Raw genomic sequence first — 16,191 nt, 5'->3', positions numbered from 1 at the left:
ATGCAGTTACAATAGATGCCTTGATGACTGTGACTAGGCAGGATTGCTGTTGAAAGTTCAAGTCAACCTTTCAAATGCCTTCCCTTAATACAGACAAAAAGGTTGGTCTCACCATGGCATGCTGGCATATGACCTTATTTTTTCTTTTCTGGCTGAATCATGAGGCCATACTTTCAGATATAGTTGTGAATTGGTTACTCTGTGAAGTCAGTTCTCATCAAGTTAATCAAGAAACGAGAAATAACTGTTCTGCAACCTAATTCTGAAGGAAGCATTAGATAACTAAGCAGGGTCCTTGCAGTAGACATCCACTGTGATTCCTTGCCAGTTCATTATGGACTTGATGAACAGCCTTGAGATGATTTATGTGGCTGCATTTGTGTTACTTTGGTGCACGTTCCATGTCTCCATCTTTCAGTGTCAATAAATCGGCCATGGCTTGTTGGGTAGGGTCAACTAGTGATTCTTGGATGATTTAATTGTTAATACGCATATGAGCATGACTGATTGATGACATAACGCAGGTATTCTTCTGAAACAGATGGATGGCAAACAGCATGGGGAAATAAAAATCAGCTGGAGTTTGATTATCTTTAACTTATAATTTTGCAGTCAAACACCCAAAACGTCTATCCTTGAAGCACCTTAGCCTATGGATAATGAAAAATGGTAAGTAGAACATGATGGTAAGTAACAATGATGAATGGCTTTCAGTAAACAAAGAGGAAAAAAGGCCCGCACTACTGAAATTGTTTCCTGTTTTGCTGCCAAGTAACAAGCGAACCAAAAGGGTAGGGAGGCCCTGCTGCTAAACTTTTCCTCCCAATAATCCTCTACGCCTGGGACTGAAACAAACAATATCAGACTGCAAGGACCCCAAGAAATGGGCTCAAAACAAGGAAGTATTTTGGGTAATCAAATGTGGGCCACAGGAGGAGGAGAGCTATATAAAAAGGAATATAGTGGATTATAAAATGCAGGCCTTGCGGAGACAACCTCTTCAGTACACAAATATTTTCAAACAGCAGTGCAGTCAGCCCTCTTGTTGTACCAAGAGGCAACAAAAGTAGCAGATAATGTCTCCACCTCGGGCCAGCACACAAGCGAACGCAGCCAAGAAGAAAAAAAAAAAGCAAGAAATACACAAACACTGGAAAACGCAAAGAAGGATCAGGGCCAAAAACAAGAAAGGTAGCCAGGAGATGATGACTGGGTACAAACTGGATGAGACTGTGGTAAACAAGCCACATGCAATGTCGCCAAGCACTGATTGAAAGGAACCCTCCCATCTAATATCACCAATGTATGAAGGCTCTGGAAGAGGAAGTGAGAGCAAATAGCTACAATAATGGATGTTTCTGTTATATCTATACAACAATGGGCTTTACAGAATCCAATATGGCCTACTCACACGGAAACAGGACCTTTAAAACCGATGGCAGATTGTACAGAGTTAGTAATAGAGACTCTAGCCTCATTCTTGATGCTGAGTTGCTCACCCTCGAACAACAACATATTTCTGGGCAGGGAAAAAATGTGCGAGTTAGTCAACAGGAAAAGGCTTATGAACTTAAGGAAGTACACGCAGGCCAAAAGTCACTTTGTCGCCAGGGCAGAGCCCGACACTCACAACTAATATAAGCTAGACAAGACATTCCATGAATCAAACATTTTATTCTGGTGATCAGGGAGTTCAACAATGATTGTCCACAGCCAAGAGACGTCAGGCATGATGGGCGAGTAGCTTGGTGCAGGGAATTCCCATGCAGTGGAGCTATTCTCTATAGCACGGTTAGCGCATGTCTGCCCTGTGCCATCGTCTTGCCACCTCCGTGTCCCTTCCTCTGCGAGAGCAAAAGCTTTAAAGAGCGTCACAAGTTATTGCCGGGTCAGGTAGAAGATCGAGACTCTACTCTGTCGTAGAATAAGGAGGAATTTTTAATACAAATAGTCTGTAACGTAATTGAATAAAAAGTATTAGAACATAGGAATGTTGGGAGCTCCATTGAAAACAATGGAGTGCTCCGGGCTTATAATGGCTGGAATAAGCCCGAAGCTCCAACATTCCAATGTTTCTTTGTTCACAGCTCTGGCTATGAACAAAGGCTTCAGGGAGCCTGAGGGGATTTCAATCCCCTCGCACTCCCTGACGGCTTTGTTTTATTTCTTAGAACATTCTGCCCTCTAGTGGCAGAATGTTCTAATAGCCTTATAGCCCTTCGTAGCAGGGCTATACCGGCTTTTAAAGTCCCTCTGCTTTGTTAAAGTCCCTCGCCTTCGGTTCGGGCCTATAACGCTGCAGCGGGCCTTTAATATAGCCTTATAGCCCGCCGTAGCGGGCTATACCGGCTATTGCCACTAGAGGGCAGAATGTTCTAACAAATTAAACAAAGGCTTCTCGAAGCTCGAGGGGATTTAAATCCCCTCGAGCTTTGAGAGGCTTTTGTAAAACATTGGAATGTTGCTCTGCGGGCCTTTACCGGCCCGTAGAAGCATGGAGCGCTCCATTGTCTACAATGGAGTGCTCCACATTCCAATGTTCTAATAGCCGTTATAGCCCGCTACGGCAGGCTATAAAATGGCATTCTGCAGGAGAAGATGTAGCCTAAATGTCAGAATTGCCAACTCTAGAACTTGGGACCCACTCAGGAACTTAGGACCCAGACTTGAGTCCCAGTGTGAGCTCACCAACCTGTGGTTCTGGTCAATTCATTAATAAAATAAATAAATAAATCATACCTTACGAAATGTCATCTTTTATTCTTGTAAAGCATTCCAATTTCCTTGGGCCGAGTTTGTATTTTTAAACTGCAAAAAAGGTCATTATTTTTGCTAGCTTTCAGAAACGTAAGTTTTGTTTAGTCGTATTAGTATTTGTAAAATGTGACTTTATGGAGTTCAGATAATCTTAGTCTGTCTGTATGCTGAGAAAAGCATCAAATGGTCAGGCCTGGTTCTAGAGGGAGGGCCAGGTGAGGCAGGCCCTTCCAAGGCAGATCCGTGGCCACGGCCAGACTGGGAAGAGAAAAGAGAAACCAGCCCTGGCAATTCCACTCGACTGCCCTCCCCCCCCCCCCCGGGTGAGGTAGGGGGGTTGGCACTGAGAAGCTCTAGTAGCAAGCACTACTGCCGTTTTTATTGTGTTACGGGGGGGCCGAGGCCCCCAGCATCAAAACCGGCGCCCCCAGCATCAAAACCAGCCCCCACAGCCGCAGAAAACGGCCCCCACCCCTCCGGCCCATTGGGGAAACACCAGATGCCCGCTACGGCCAGCCCAGCCCTGCCTATGGCTCTCCCAAGGCCCATTTACAAGTAGAAAACCATGGTTTGGTCTTTTTCTAAATAATTTATTTGGGTCAGCAGCCTTGCATTCTCAGTCTAATTGTTTAACATTCATGAAAAACACCAATGCCTTGGGCTACTTGAAGTGCCTGGGAACAGGTGTGAAGTGAGTGAGAATGACTATTATCATGCACATGTGAAAAGGTGCAAAACTTGTGATGGACCTACCATATCAAATGGAACAGGAAAGCTCCCATCGCATAGTACCCAAGAGATGACACAGGGCAGAAATAATATGATAGTATTTTGCCATCCCATGGTAAGTAATTCAAAATGTGCAATTAGTATTTATAACCAAGTTATTTGTTTTACTTCTTGCTTTTATGCTATTCCTAACTTGAAGCACTATATGAAAAAATACAGTCAATGCCACATCTTTACTTTTCTGAAGTGAAGTCTTTGGACAAGTTTCACAAACACAACACAGACACCGCATGCAAACGACTAGCATTGGCAAAGAGAATAGGTCTCCCCTCTGCAAGAGCTATTAGCTTTTCCAATGTGTTTTAGCAATGTTGTACACCAGCATGGCCACTGTTAAGCATGGTTAAAAGCTAGCTGCGTAGGCTAGATTGGAGGCAAGTGTCATAGAGCCAAGTGTCGTAGAGTGGCGTACAGTAGAGTGAAGTAGAGTGGAGCAGTGTGTTGTAGAGTGGCATACAAAAGAGTGATGTGGTATAGGGGGAGTTGTGTAGAGTGGAGTAGACCATCGTAGAGTGCTGTAGAGTGTCAGAGTGGAGTAAAGGGTCGTGGAGTGGTATAGAGTGTCGTAAGGATGGAGTGGTCTAGAGCGTCGGGCAGCGGAGTGGCACAGAGCGGAATTGTGTACAGTGGCCTAGCATAGAGTGCATTGATCTAGACTATAGTCATGCAGAGTAGAGTGGCATAGAGTGAAATGGAAAGAGTGAAGTGGTGTTGAGTGGCATAGCGTGCAGTGACAGAGTGCTGTGGTGTAGAGTCGAGTGTTACAGAGTTTTACGAGAAAACAGAAGTCCTCATCCTTGGCTCCACCACCTCCGCATGGAACGACTACTGGTGCCCTCCCTCGGAAACCCACCCACCCGACGGACCACGCACGAAACCTCGGCATCATACTAGACTCATCGTTCACAATGAACCGCCAGATCAACGCCGAATCCTCTGCCTGCTTCAACACCCTCCGAAAAACGTTCAGATGGATCCCATCTGAATCTAGATAAACTGTCAGGCACGCTCTCATCAGTAGCAGACTGGACTACGGTAGCGCTCTCTATGTTGGAATCAACAAGAAACTACTTCGCAAACTCCAGACCATCCAGAACGCCGCTGCCAGACTGATCCTAGACATCCCCTGTCGCAGCCACATCACCCAACACCTCCGCGATATCCAGTGGCTCACTATCGAAAGAAAAATAACCTTCAAACTCCTCACTCACGCATACAAGGCCCTCTACAACACCGGACCAACATACCTGAGCAACTGCCTCCCTTTCGAAGTACCCGTAAGACACCTCCGATCAGCTGACCTTGCTCTGGCCACCGTTCCACGCATCTACAAGACCAGAACGAAAAAAAAAGTCCTTCTCCGACCTCGCAGCCAAGGCCTGGAACGACCCCCCCCCTCCACCTCCAACAAGCTCCCACACGGTCCCAGTTCAGGAAGGACCTCAACACCTGGCTCTTTGGAGAACCCCAGCACTCATCAGAGCCACCCCTCTCTCCTCCCCCCGCTCCTTCAGACCCTAGTGGGTGAGTAGTTGCGCTTTACCAACACTGACCGATTGACAGAGTAGAATATAGAGGCATAGAGTGCAGTTGTGCAAAGTAGATTAGTGTAGAGTGCAGTGGCATAGTGTGCAGTAGTTTTGAGCAGAGTGGTGTACTGCATTAGCGTAGAATATTTTGGCATAGAGTGCAGTGGTTTAGAGTAGTGGCATAGAGTGCAGTGTAGAGTGGTGCAGACTGCAGTGCCGTGGCGCAACAGAGTGCAGTGGCGTAGAGGACAATGTTATAGAGTGGAGTGGTGTAGAGTGCTGTGGCATAGAGTATGCTCTTTCAGAGTAGGGTAGAGTGAAGTGGTGTAGCATAGAGTAGAATTCTACAGGGTAGAGTGCAGTGGTACAGGGTTGAGTGCAGTGGTATAGAGTGGAGTGGCATAGTATGCAGTGGCGTGCAGTAGTGCCATGGAATAGAGTGCAGTGTTGCAGAGTAGAGCGACCTAGAGTAGAGCAGTGCAGGGTAAAGTAGAGTGGTGTAGAGTGTAGTGGAGTATCCCTGCATACAGTCAAGTGGCATAAAGTGGAGTGATGCAGGGTACAGTGCAGTAGCAAAAGGTAGAGTGGCGAATAGTAAAGTGCAATGGCATAGAGTGCAGTGGTGCAGAGTAGGTTAGAGTGGCATAAAGTAGATTAGGGTAGAGTGGAGAGATACAGAGTAGAGTGCATTGCTTAGAGTGCATTGGTGTGAAGTGCATTCGTGTGAAGAGTAGAGTATAGTGGTGTAGAGTGCATTCCATAAAGCAGAGTGGTGCAGAATAGAGAGGCGACAGAGTGAAGCGGCGAAGAGAGCAGTGGCATAGAGTGCTGTATGCAGAGCACAGTGTAGTGCAATGGCGCAGAGTGGAGTGGTGAAGAGTACAGTGCAATGGTGTGGAGTAGATCAGAGTAGAGTGGCGTAAACTGAAGCGTGCATGGCGTGGCTGTGCACTGCCATTACAGACAGCACATCTTCAATTTAAATGACCATCACATTAGCACAAACATACAAGTTTACTGATAAAAGAATACAAGGAGCGATGTGTTGTGTTCGATGTGTTCTTGAAAATTCTGCTTGAAATGTGTTTGGTAGGGGATTCTGGAAATGACATTATAGGTGGTAAGTTGATGATGACACCTTGGAGCTGAGAGATTGTCAGTTTGCTCTCTGGCATTAATGAAATAAAGCCACGTATCAACACTTCGCTGGATGCTTGTCTTTTCTCTACTCTGAAGAACCCAACATAATTTGGCGACGATTAGGCCTCCAGACAGCACCTATTAACGACACTGCAGAGAAAGAGTGAGGAGACCGGAGTGCTAGATTGTCTGGGCCTAGAGTGAACCTCTGCACATCCACTGAGTGTCGTATTTGCTAAGGACGTTTTGGCTGATTTGGGATAACCACATTACAGGATCTAGACGAGAGCTGCGCGTGAGTGTCCTGTGAAGACGACAGTTGTAGGATCAGCGCAAGTGCTGCACGTGAGTGGCCCGCTTGATGCTGAAGTGAACGTGACGTAACCATGGCATCCCTGCTTGCCTGGCAACGTCCCGGGCGCCTCAAGCGAGTATGTCGTACACGTCACTACGTGTACTATGCGGCGTGAATCCATTTTGAGGAAGGATCATCACAGGAGGATGATTCCCCATACTTGTTCAGCGCCCGGGGAGACTCACAGCCGGCCCTTATGACTCACATGAGGTAAAAACTTTCGTCAATCCACTAACGAATTTATGTTCTAGCATGTTTGTGCAAGCCTCGTGAACTGACTCCCAAGCCTCATGAACTGACTCCCTGCCGGTACGCTACACAGTCTGCACGCGCTGCCTTCTTTCAATTGCCTGCCTCGTGAATTTAATTTCTGCTAGTACGTAACTAAGTCTACAAGCGTTGCAGCTTGAGACACCACCTATTATGCGCTCACATCGTTTCAGCCTCCATTTGCTGAAATTCCTTCAAGTTAATCAAATTTCTGCGTGGTACACCATTCAACTCCCTGGTTCTGTGTCTCTACGCACCATATGCATGTTTTTCGTCAGAGAGGCAGTGAACGTCAGGGTCTTACGCTCTAATTCGTCCAGTTAAACAAACTTTCTTATACCTGTTTATATTGGCTAATTATTTTGTCGAGTGACTTTAAGCATAGAATGCTAACCTTTGTTTTGTTTTCTTTTTCTACTAGATAATTATTCATATTTTTTTGTTTTAGCATTCTGATATTCTTTTGTGTTCAAGTGTCATCATGCAAAATATAAGTTGCCCAGCAAATTTTCTAGCAGAACCTGGGGTGCAGAAAACTAAATGGAAACAATGGTTCAAAGGTTTTGAAAGCTATATGGTAGTAATGGATAGAACCAGTCAGGAAATTGACACTGCTGTATAATTGTATGGGGTCACAAGGTCAACGCATTTTTGGCCATTTACCAGTAGGTACGCAGTCTGCTGGAACAGACTGGTATGTTTACGAGGAAACTATATGCAGATTAAGTAACCACTTCAAGGATGATACAAGTGTAATAGTGGAAAGGCACAGATTTTATACCAGACGTCAGCTACAACATCAATCCATTGCTAATTTCTTGGCTGAATTGCGAGTATTAATTACCACATGTGAATTTGATCGTAATATAGATTATCACTTTAGGGATCAATTAGTAGTGAACTGTTTTAACAAGAAAACACAAGAGAGGCTTCTATGTTGCAGGAACCACAGTTTAAAGGAGTCATTAGAAATTGCTAGAGGCATTGAGAGATCGATCTCCGCCTCGAAGGAACTAAAATAAATCCAAGAACGAGTATGATGCTGAATTAGTTAATGCAGTGATATACAAACCTAAAGTTATCACACGTAAGGCTCCAGAAAACAGGAGCAACAGGATGAGTGTTTAGATTCTAATGTATGCGCTATTCAAAGTACTAGCAAGATAATCCTCTCTATAGAAACTGAAGAGAGAGCCTTATGTACAAAAGCCAGCTGTGACCCAATTTGCACAGTCGTCATTGGTTATGCGGAAGTCCAAGTCACAGTGGATTTGTGGTCACCGATTACTTTCGTAACTGATAATTTATATTACAAAGAATGTAACTCTACTCAGTTATCTCCACCAGATGTTCACACAATTGAGTGTGGAGGGCATGATATTGATATGATGGGCTACTTTTCTCAGAATGTCAAGTTCAAAGACAGATCAATTGTCACTAAAGTATATGTGGCGAAGAAAGGACACAATATTTTAGGGTGGAAAGATCAAGGAAAATTTGGGATTGTTTTAAGACCAGGCACGGCGTATCCAATTTCTCTGGTGGAACTCCAAGCAACTGATTATGCTCTCCAGCAGCAGATACAGAAGCATAGTGCTCTTTTCGAAGATAAACTGGAGCTGTAGCATGGTTCGAACATAAAATCATTCTTAAGAGGGATGCTGTGCCAATCATACATGAAGTAAGAAATGTTCTACTGAGTATTCGTAGACAGTTGAAGCAGCACCTAGAGAAATTGTGTGCTGACATGGGTATTGAACCTTTTGACTTTTCGCAATGGGTTTCACCCATTGTCATGGCGAAGAATGGCACGAGTGACATCAGACTTTGCTTTGACTGGAGGTCACTTAACAAGATTATTTGAATTGACTTCTTCCTGTTGCCAAAGATTCAGGAGATGCATGCTCAACTGGGATGGAGCTACGGTCTTTTTGCGTATAGACTTGAGGGCGGCTTACCATCAAATGGAGTTGGCAGAGGAATCCCGCTCTTTGACTGCTTTTAACACTCCCTTTGGGGCTTTTAGGTTTTTAAGGATGCCTTTTGGTTTGGCATCCTTGGCCTCCGTTTTCAGAAATTGATGTTCAGGTTGTTTGGGGAGTGCAAAAAAGTTCTTGCATGTCAAGATGATATTCTGGTTTTCACAAAGGATACTGAAGAACACATGCATGTGTTGGGTAAGGTTCTGGGCATTCTTGAAAAACTTGATTTTACAGTTAGGAGAGAGAAAAGAAATGCACATTTTTAGTCAGTGATATAGATTATCAGGGACACCACATTTCAGGAGCAGGGATGGAGCCCAACGCTGATCTTGAGAAGGCGATTTTGTTAACAGTCCTAGACCAGAAAACAAAGACCGATTAAGGTCTTTTCTGGGGGCTCTATGAATATTATTCATGATTCACAGATCATTTTGCCTTTCAAACAGAGCCCCTTAGAAAGTTATTGAGGAATGGTGAACAATTTGTCTGGGAAGGCTCCGAGATGTCAGCGTTTGAGAATTCGAAAAATCTCATTTTGAGAGCACCCGCGTTCAATGTATTTAGGGAGGATGTGCAATCCATAGTAGGAGTAGATGCAATTGGGGTGGGGCTTGGTACTGTTCTCACACAAATTGTAGATGGGAAAGAACACACTGGTGGTTTTGCTTCAAGGTCTCCTTCTACTACGGTGCACAAGTACAGTACAATAGAAAAGGAGGCGTTAGCCTGTGTTTGGGCAACCAAACACTGAGACCTTTTCGTGGGGAACAACATTTGTCCTAGTTACTGATCACAAACGTCTGGTTTACTTAATGTCAAAGAATGCTCATGACAAGGTCAGCCCAAGATTGGGGACGTTGTTATCCAGAATGTTTGAATGCAATTTTACAGTCAAGCATATTCCAGGTGCGAAGAATTCTCATGTTGATTTCCTGTCCAGGTGTCCCACTGAGGAGTTTCAGGGCAATCAGTCTGAAAAGGATGTGGAATGTGTGGTAGGTGTAGTTGATGGGTCTATGGTGCTGGAGGGAGCGATAAGCAAACATGAATGGATGGAGTGCTCTGAACGCGATAATTCTCAAAATGAGGACCTCCTTATCAAGGGTTGGCCTAAGGCATGGGTACTCACAAACTTTCTCTCGGGGGCCAAATTTACAGTGTGGTTTGTGGCCGAGGGCCGCACCGGTGGGGGCGGGGTCAGAGGGGGAGGGGCGGGGCTAAAGCAAAAAAAAATTGTGACCATGAGGTTGAACACAGGTCCCTGCAGCAGACGCCTTCGTCCACTGAGCCACCAGACCCAGCATACACAGATCTCTCTCGCTCTCCCTCTCCCCCTCTCTCCCCCTCCCTCTCTCCCCCTGTCTCTCTCCCCCGTCTCCCTCCCACCGTCTCTCTCCCTCTGTATCTCTCCCTCTGTCTCTCTCCCTTCCTCCGTATGTCTCCCTCCCTCCGTATGTCTCCCTCCCTCCGTCTCCCTCCCTCCCTCCGTCTCCCTCCTTCCGTACGTCTCCCTCCCTCGGTCTCCCTCCCTCCGTCTCCCTCCGTCTCCCTCCCTCTCCCTCCCTCTGTCTCCCTCCCTCCGTCTCCCTCCCTCTGTCTCCCTCCCTCCGTCTCCCTCCCTCCCTCCATCTTCCTCCCTCCATCTTCCTCCCTCCCTCTCCCTCTCTCTGTCTCTCTCCCTCTGTCTCCCTCCCTCCGTACGTCTCTCTGCCTCCCTCCGTCTCCCTCCTTCTCCCTCCCTGTCTCCCTCCGTCTTCGTCTCCCTCCGTCTCCCTCCCTCTGTCTCCCTCCCTCTCCCTCCCTCAGTCTCCCTCCCTCCGTCTCCCTCCATCTTCCTCCATCCATCTTCCTCCCTCCCTCTCCCTCTGTCTCCCTCCCTCCGTACGTCTCCCTGCCTCCCTCCGTCTCCCTCCCTGCCTCCCTCCGTCACCCTCCGTCTCCCTCCCTGTCTCCCTCCGTCTTCGTCTCCCTCCGTCTCCCTCCCTATGTCTCCCTTCCTCCGTCTCCGTCTCCCTCCCTCTCCCTGCCTGTGTCTCCCTCCCTCCGTCTCCCTCCCTCCGTCTCCCTCCCTCCGTCTCCCTCCCTCCGTCCCTCCGTCCCTCCGTCCCTCCGTCCCTCCGTCCCTCTGTCCCTCTGTCCCTCTGTCTCTCTGTCTCTCTGTCCCTCCGTCTCTCCGTCTCTCCGTCTCTCCGTCCCTCCGTCTCTCCGTCCCTCTGTCTCTCTGTCCCTCTGTCTCTCCGTCCCTCCGTCCCTCTGTCCCTCTGTCCCTCTGTCCCTCTGTCCCTCTGTCTCTCTGTCTCTCTGTCTCTCTGTCTCTCTGTCCCTCTGTCCCTCTGTCCCTCTGTCCCTCTGTCCCTCTGTCCCTCTGTCCCTCTGTCTCTCTGTCTCTCTGTCCCTCTGTCCCTCTGTCTCTCTGTCTCTCTGTCTCTCTGTCCCTCTGTCCCTCTGTCTCTCTGTCCCTCTGTCCCTCTGTCTCTCTGTCTCTCTGTCCCTCTGTCCCTCTGTCCCTCTGTCTCCGTCCCTCTGTCTCCGTCCCTCTGTCTCCGTCCCTCTGTCTCTCTCCCTCTGTCTCTCTCCCTCCGTACATCTCCCTCCCTCCGTACATCTCCCTCCCTCCGTACATCTCCCTCCCTCCGTACATCTCCCTCCCTCCGTACATCTCCCTCCCTCCGTACATCTCCCTCCCTCCGTACATCTCCCTCCCTCCGTACATCTCCCTTCGTACGTCTCCCTCCCGGTCTCCCTCCCGGTCTCCCTCCCTGTCTCCCTCCCTCTACCTCCCTCCCTCTCTCTCCCTCTCTCTCCCTCTCCTTCCGTCCCCCTCCATCTCCCTCCCTCTGTCTCCCTCCCTCTCGCTCTGTCTCCCTCTATCTCTCCCTGTCCCTCTCCCTCCCTCTCCCTCTGTCTCCCTTCCTCTCCCTCCCTCTGTCATCTCAACCGTGTGTGTGTGTCAGCCCTCAGCCTGGGCTGAGACAGCTTCCCAGCGCGCACACACAGCCGCCCTGAGACAGCTTCCCAGCACTCACACACAGCAGCGCCGAGTACTTCACAGGTCTTTAAAAGACCATTTACATGTTAATAAAGCTTTGTTGTATTTCACCTCTTAGGCCCCTGCATCTCCACTTTGACAATCACTGGAATCCCCCGGCCCCCACAGAGCAGAGTCTCAGAGTCCGGGCTGCTGCAACCTGCAGTGTTTGCTAACACTATTTATTTATTTTTAAATACATGTAGGATGTCTGCAAGGTACGCGGGCCGCCGAGGAAGGCTTGCCGGGCCGCTGGCGGCCCGCGGGCCGTACTATGAGTAACCCTGGCCTAAGGAGAGTAATATACATTACGGGCTGCAGTCCTATCAGAAGGTTAAGGACGAGTTAACTATTGAGGATAATGCAATCATGAGGGGAAATGTACGGATTCCCCACTTCGAACTAAGATCTAGACTGATTGCTTTTGCCCATCAGGGACAGCTTGGTATGACAGGTACGAAAAAAAAATTGCGTCAGTATTATTGGTGGTCAGGAATGGATGTTTAAGTAGAGACACGTGGGGCGGGGTATGAATTGTCAGGAGGCAGATAAAACTAAGTGTACGCAACACTCCCCTTCCCCCAGTGAGTTTTCCAAATGGTCCTTGGGAAAAATTGGGAATGGATTTCATAGGCTTGATGTATGATCTTAATTTAGACATGAGGTATGCACTGGTGCTGGTAGTTACTCAAAATGAGTTGAATATAAAATTTTAAGAGAACCTACTACCACTGCTGTGGTGAAACTGTTGAAAGACATGTTTCGCAGGGAAGGAGTTCCGCAGACTATAGTCTCGGAAAATGATGTGTCTAGTTCAAGTCTCAAAAAATACAATCATTTTTGAGGAAGTTTGGAGTCAAGCATGTGACGGTGGCCTTGTATAGTCCACAAGGCAATGGTATAGTAGAAAGGGTGAACAGGATGTTGAAGGAGACGATTCAAATGGCGAAAATGGTGGGTGAAAATGTGTCTGAAGCTGTGAAAAAAAGATTGTGGAGCTATCACAATACCCTGTGCTCTCTTACCAGAGCCTCTCCTTTAATGCAGTTAAAGGGACGTTATGGATCTTGAAAGAGGAGTCCCAGTTGGGTGCTGGATCATACACAGACTGGACAGATTGCTGATCTGGGTCAGGTGTGTAACAAAGTAGAGAATGCTCAACCAAAAACTAAACTGAATTATGACAAAGATAAAAAAAAAGTGAAAGAAGTTCAGTTTCAAGTGGGAGATGTTAAGCTGAAGAGACCAATGGGGGGGGGGGGGTGTCAGGAACAACAGTTTTAACTTTTTCCCAAAGACGCTTGTTGCTAAGGTATCTAAGCATGCAGTCTTGCTAGAGAAGGGTAAATGGTGGAGCAAGAGAAGTGTGCTTTTGGTGAAGAACAAAGGGCTGGTGGATGGTGTAGATGGTAGTGAGGGCTCTGGCACGGAGGGATGGTACTTGTTTGAGCAGAATGCCCCTGGGATGCCAGTCCAGGCTCGTTTGGTTGAGAACCATGTGCCGAATTTGGGCGAAGGAAACATGTCTGGCAGAGCACTGATTGAGGAGCAAAATAGGCGCCAGGTGGGAGCATGTAGAGAGGGCACGTTCGCTGAAAGCAAGAATCGGAGAAGGGTGCATTCCTCTGGCTTTTTGAAAGATTATGTGTTGGAATGAGGATTCATTTAGAAGCACTTGTAGTTAGTCTTATTATTAGATGTTATTTTGTCTGCGTGTTTTCCGGTCTTATGGTCAGTTTGTAGTAGTCTTGTGATTAGATGTTTTGTGTTAGGTGTTTATCTTCTGTGTGGTGTGTGGGTCAGGTTCTCACTTATTTTTGGTGTGAGTTAAAGGGGGGGAAGATGTGCTATGTTCAATGTGTTCTTGAGGGTTCCGTTTGGAATGTGTTTGGTTGGGGATTCTGGAAATGATGATCCAAGTGGTCAGTCTGACACTTAAAGAAGAGGGATTATCGCTGTGCTGTCTGGCATTAATTAAATAAATAAAGGGCAATGTTGCCACTGTGCACGCAAAGTTACATGCGTTCATCAACAGAATCTGTTTTCTGTGTACGTCCCTATCAATGCGCTGAGTCCACTGGCGCCGACTGTAGTAACAAGAATGCTGGGAGGGAATACTCCCTCTAAGCTGGCTGGTGCACTTATTTGGAAACCAGAGGGTTTCTTGACAAAATTTGACCCATATGCAATAATATGATTCATACGACACTTCTTTATCCAGATTTAAGAGTTTTATTCACTCAGTTATCATCTGTCAGTCAATAATCTTTCCTTTACATCCACATTGTGATGTCATGTGATCATTCATTTGTAAACAACCCAATGCATTTCGGGTCACGAGATGGTCCTTCATCAGGGGTTACATTCATAAAGCTATGGAAAAACAAGAGGCTCTACTTAGCAGTCCAAATGAAAATAAACCATAGAAATCTGCCTGTTGTCTATGTGCTTAGGTCAGCTAACTATGTTCCCTAGTAACAGTTCCACGCGTGCCTGACGCTGAAAGAGTCGGTGGTAAACGTGACTCGCCCCTATGAGGTTGCGATTACATGCGTTAGTACAGGGTGTGTCTTGACATGACATGCCCGGAGCTGCGTGATTATGTGCAGGAAAAGTAATAAGTGTAAAGAAAAAGACCTTTGCGGTGCACTCAAAAAACTAATTTAGTGCGTGCCTCTATTTACACAAATTGCTATTGCCGCAGGTTAACTAATCATGAAAAGATACGTCAAAGAAAAGCTCGAAAGACACTGTGACCGGAACTATTAGGGAGCGCTGTGTGCTACCAGTAAAATAACGTAACATCTCCCAGGTATCCTGGATGGGTTTTGCAGGGAGGGAAGAGGTGGGCTAATCTGCATAGAGATTAAGCACATAGATACAAATCCCACGACAGGCAGAAATTAAACTAAATGTGCATGACCTCAGCAGTCGGATTTGTATCTATGTGCTTAATCTCTATGCAGCTTAGCCTTAGCCTTAACCCACTCACTTCCCTCCCTGCAAAACCCATCCAGGATACCTGGGAGATGCTAAGCAACTTCTTTCATCTTTACTGTAACTTTTCTTGGCTCTCCCAGATTCCAAATTCTGGAGCCAAGCCTGCAAACGGTCCATTTCATGATATAGTATGTTTTCAACCGCCAATCTAAGTATGCAGGAACGCAATAGACTTGTACTTGTAAGGTAAAAGTGAAAATACAGGTCGAGAATGGATAATCATCACCTTCGGGTTAAAAAATAAAAACAGACTAAAAGTAACCTTCTTCATATTGGACTACTGGACAGAGTGCACCCGTATTTACAGCGCGTGGAAAGGATTAGAACAACTACACTCATCAAACCTGACCAGTAGTAAATAATTTTCTGCCGGTGGCAAAAGCGTGCTTCCTTTACGTCATCAAACAGCGACATAACACGAAGGAAAAAGAGTCAAACCCTGCGTTCTTAGCCTTTGTCTCTATGCCGCGTCTAGTCTAACTCGTTAATACCTGCAGGGCCAAAAGTCCTCGGCCGTTCTTCCTGTCTCAGCCATATACACCGGTACACCGGTACACCGTTCCTTTTCAAACTTGTCCGTGTTAGTTGAAGCGCGCTCAATAGAAACAGAAGACAGACTTGCCATCACAACACAATCCGGCGACCATTTTGGAATGGTACATCCAGCGAAAATAATTAGAGTAGCCCAACATAATACATCACCCCTTTCGCGACGCAGTGCAAACAACTACAGGACTTACTCCTTAGGAGTTTCTGACAAATCATTGAAGTTCTGGTCACACTGGCGTTCTTTCACTAAAAAAAGGGAGCATTACAATCGATAGAGGCGCCCATGTGATAATTTTTACGTTAGTTAAAATTACTTCTGTGTTGTTGCTTTAAATTAATTAAAATTAGAAAATCTGTATAATATATTGTCCTTGTTTTTAATCGTTGCGAACGAGAAGACAGACTGTAAAACAATGGCAACAAGCAAATGTAGCTGCAGTAACTGCATAAAAGCTTACCAGTGCCTTTAAATATAACCATTTAACACCCACATGTCACATACGTGACAATAACTCAATGGCTGCCTTCCTCTACAAAGTATTAAAAAATACACGGATGCATTACAATTCTTAAAAACATTTTGAGTTTTGGTAAAATGTACTTATTCCCGCAGGGTGCGTTTTAAATCCCAATTTAAATCGTGATCTTTAACATTGTGTTCAGAAAATGAGGTACCTTTGAGTTATATAGTTAATGATTGCGTTTTGCCAATTAAAAGTTATATAATGCTATGTTTATTTTTGAAGTAGAATCCTTACAAAGGGGTAAAACCTTACAAACTTTAATCAAAAG

General features: G+C 46.3%; 1 protein-coding gene across 7 annotated transcripts in view; it reads right to left on the bottom strand.

Annotated features, from left to right (window-relative positions):
- Positions 1-15,503, bottom strand: part of DSN1 (DSN1 component of MIS12 kinetochore complex) — a 261,660-nt gene extending 246,157 nt beyond the window's left edge. Inside the window, exon 1 of one of the 7 annotated variants that reach the window (XM_085654255.1) lies at positions 15,342-15,503. In XM_085654255.1, the coding sequence (XP_085510381.1) occupies positions 15,342-15,475 (134 nt within the window). In that variant the 5' untranslated portion in view covers positions 15,476-15,503. Of the gene's footprint in view, positions 1-15,199; positions 15,253-15,341 lie in introns of those variants that run through there. The other 6 variants (XM_085654258.1, XM_085654262.1, XM_085654256.1 and 3 more) reach the window with 6 other exon arrangements.
- Positions 15,504-16,191: the final 688 nt, after the last annotated feature.

Source organism: Triturus cristatus, chromosome 4_1 (assembly GCF_964204655.1).
Source record: "Triturus cristatus chromosome 4_1, aTriCri1.1, whole genome shotgun sequence".
Taxonomy (NCBI): domain Eukaryota; kingdom Metazoa; phylum Chordata; class Amphibia; order Caudata; family Salamandridae; genus Triturus; species Triturus cristatus.
This window is presented reverse-complemented; position numbering and strand designations above follow the sequence as displayed.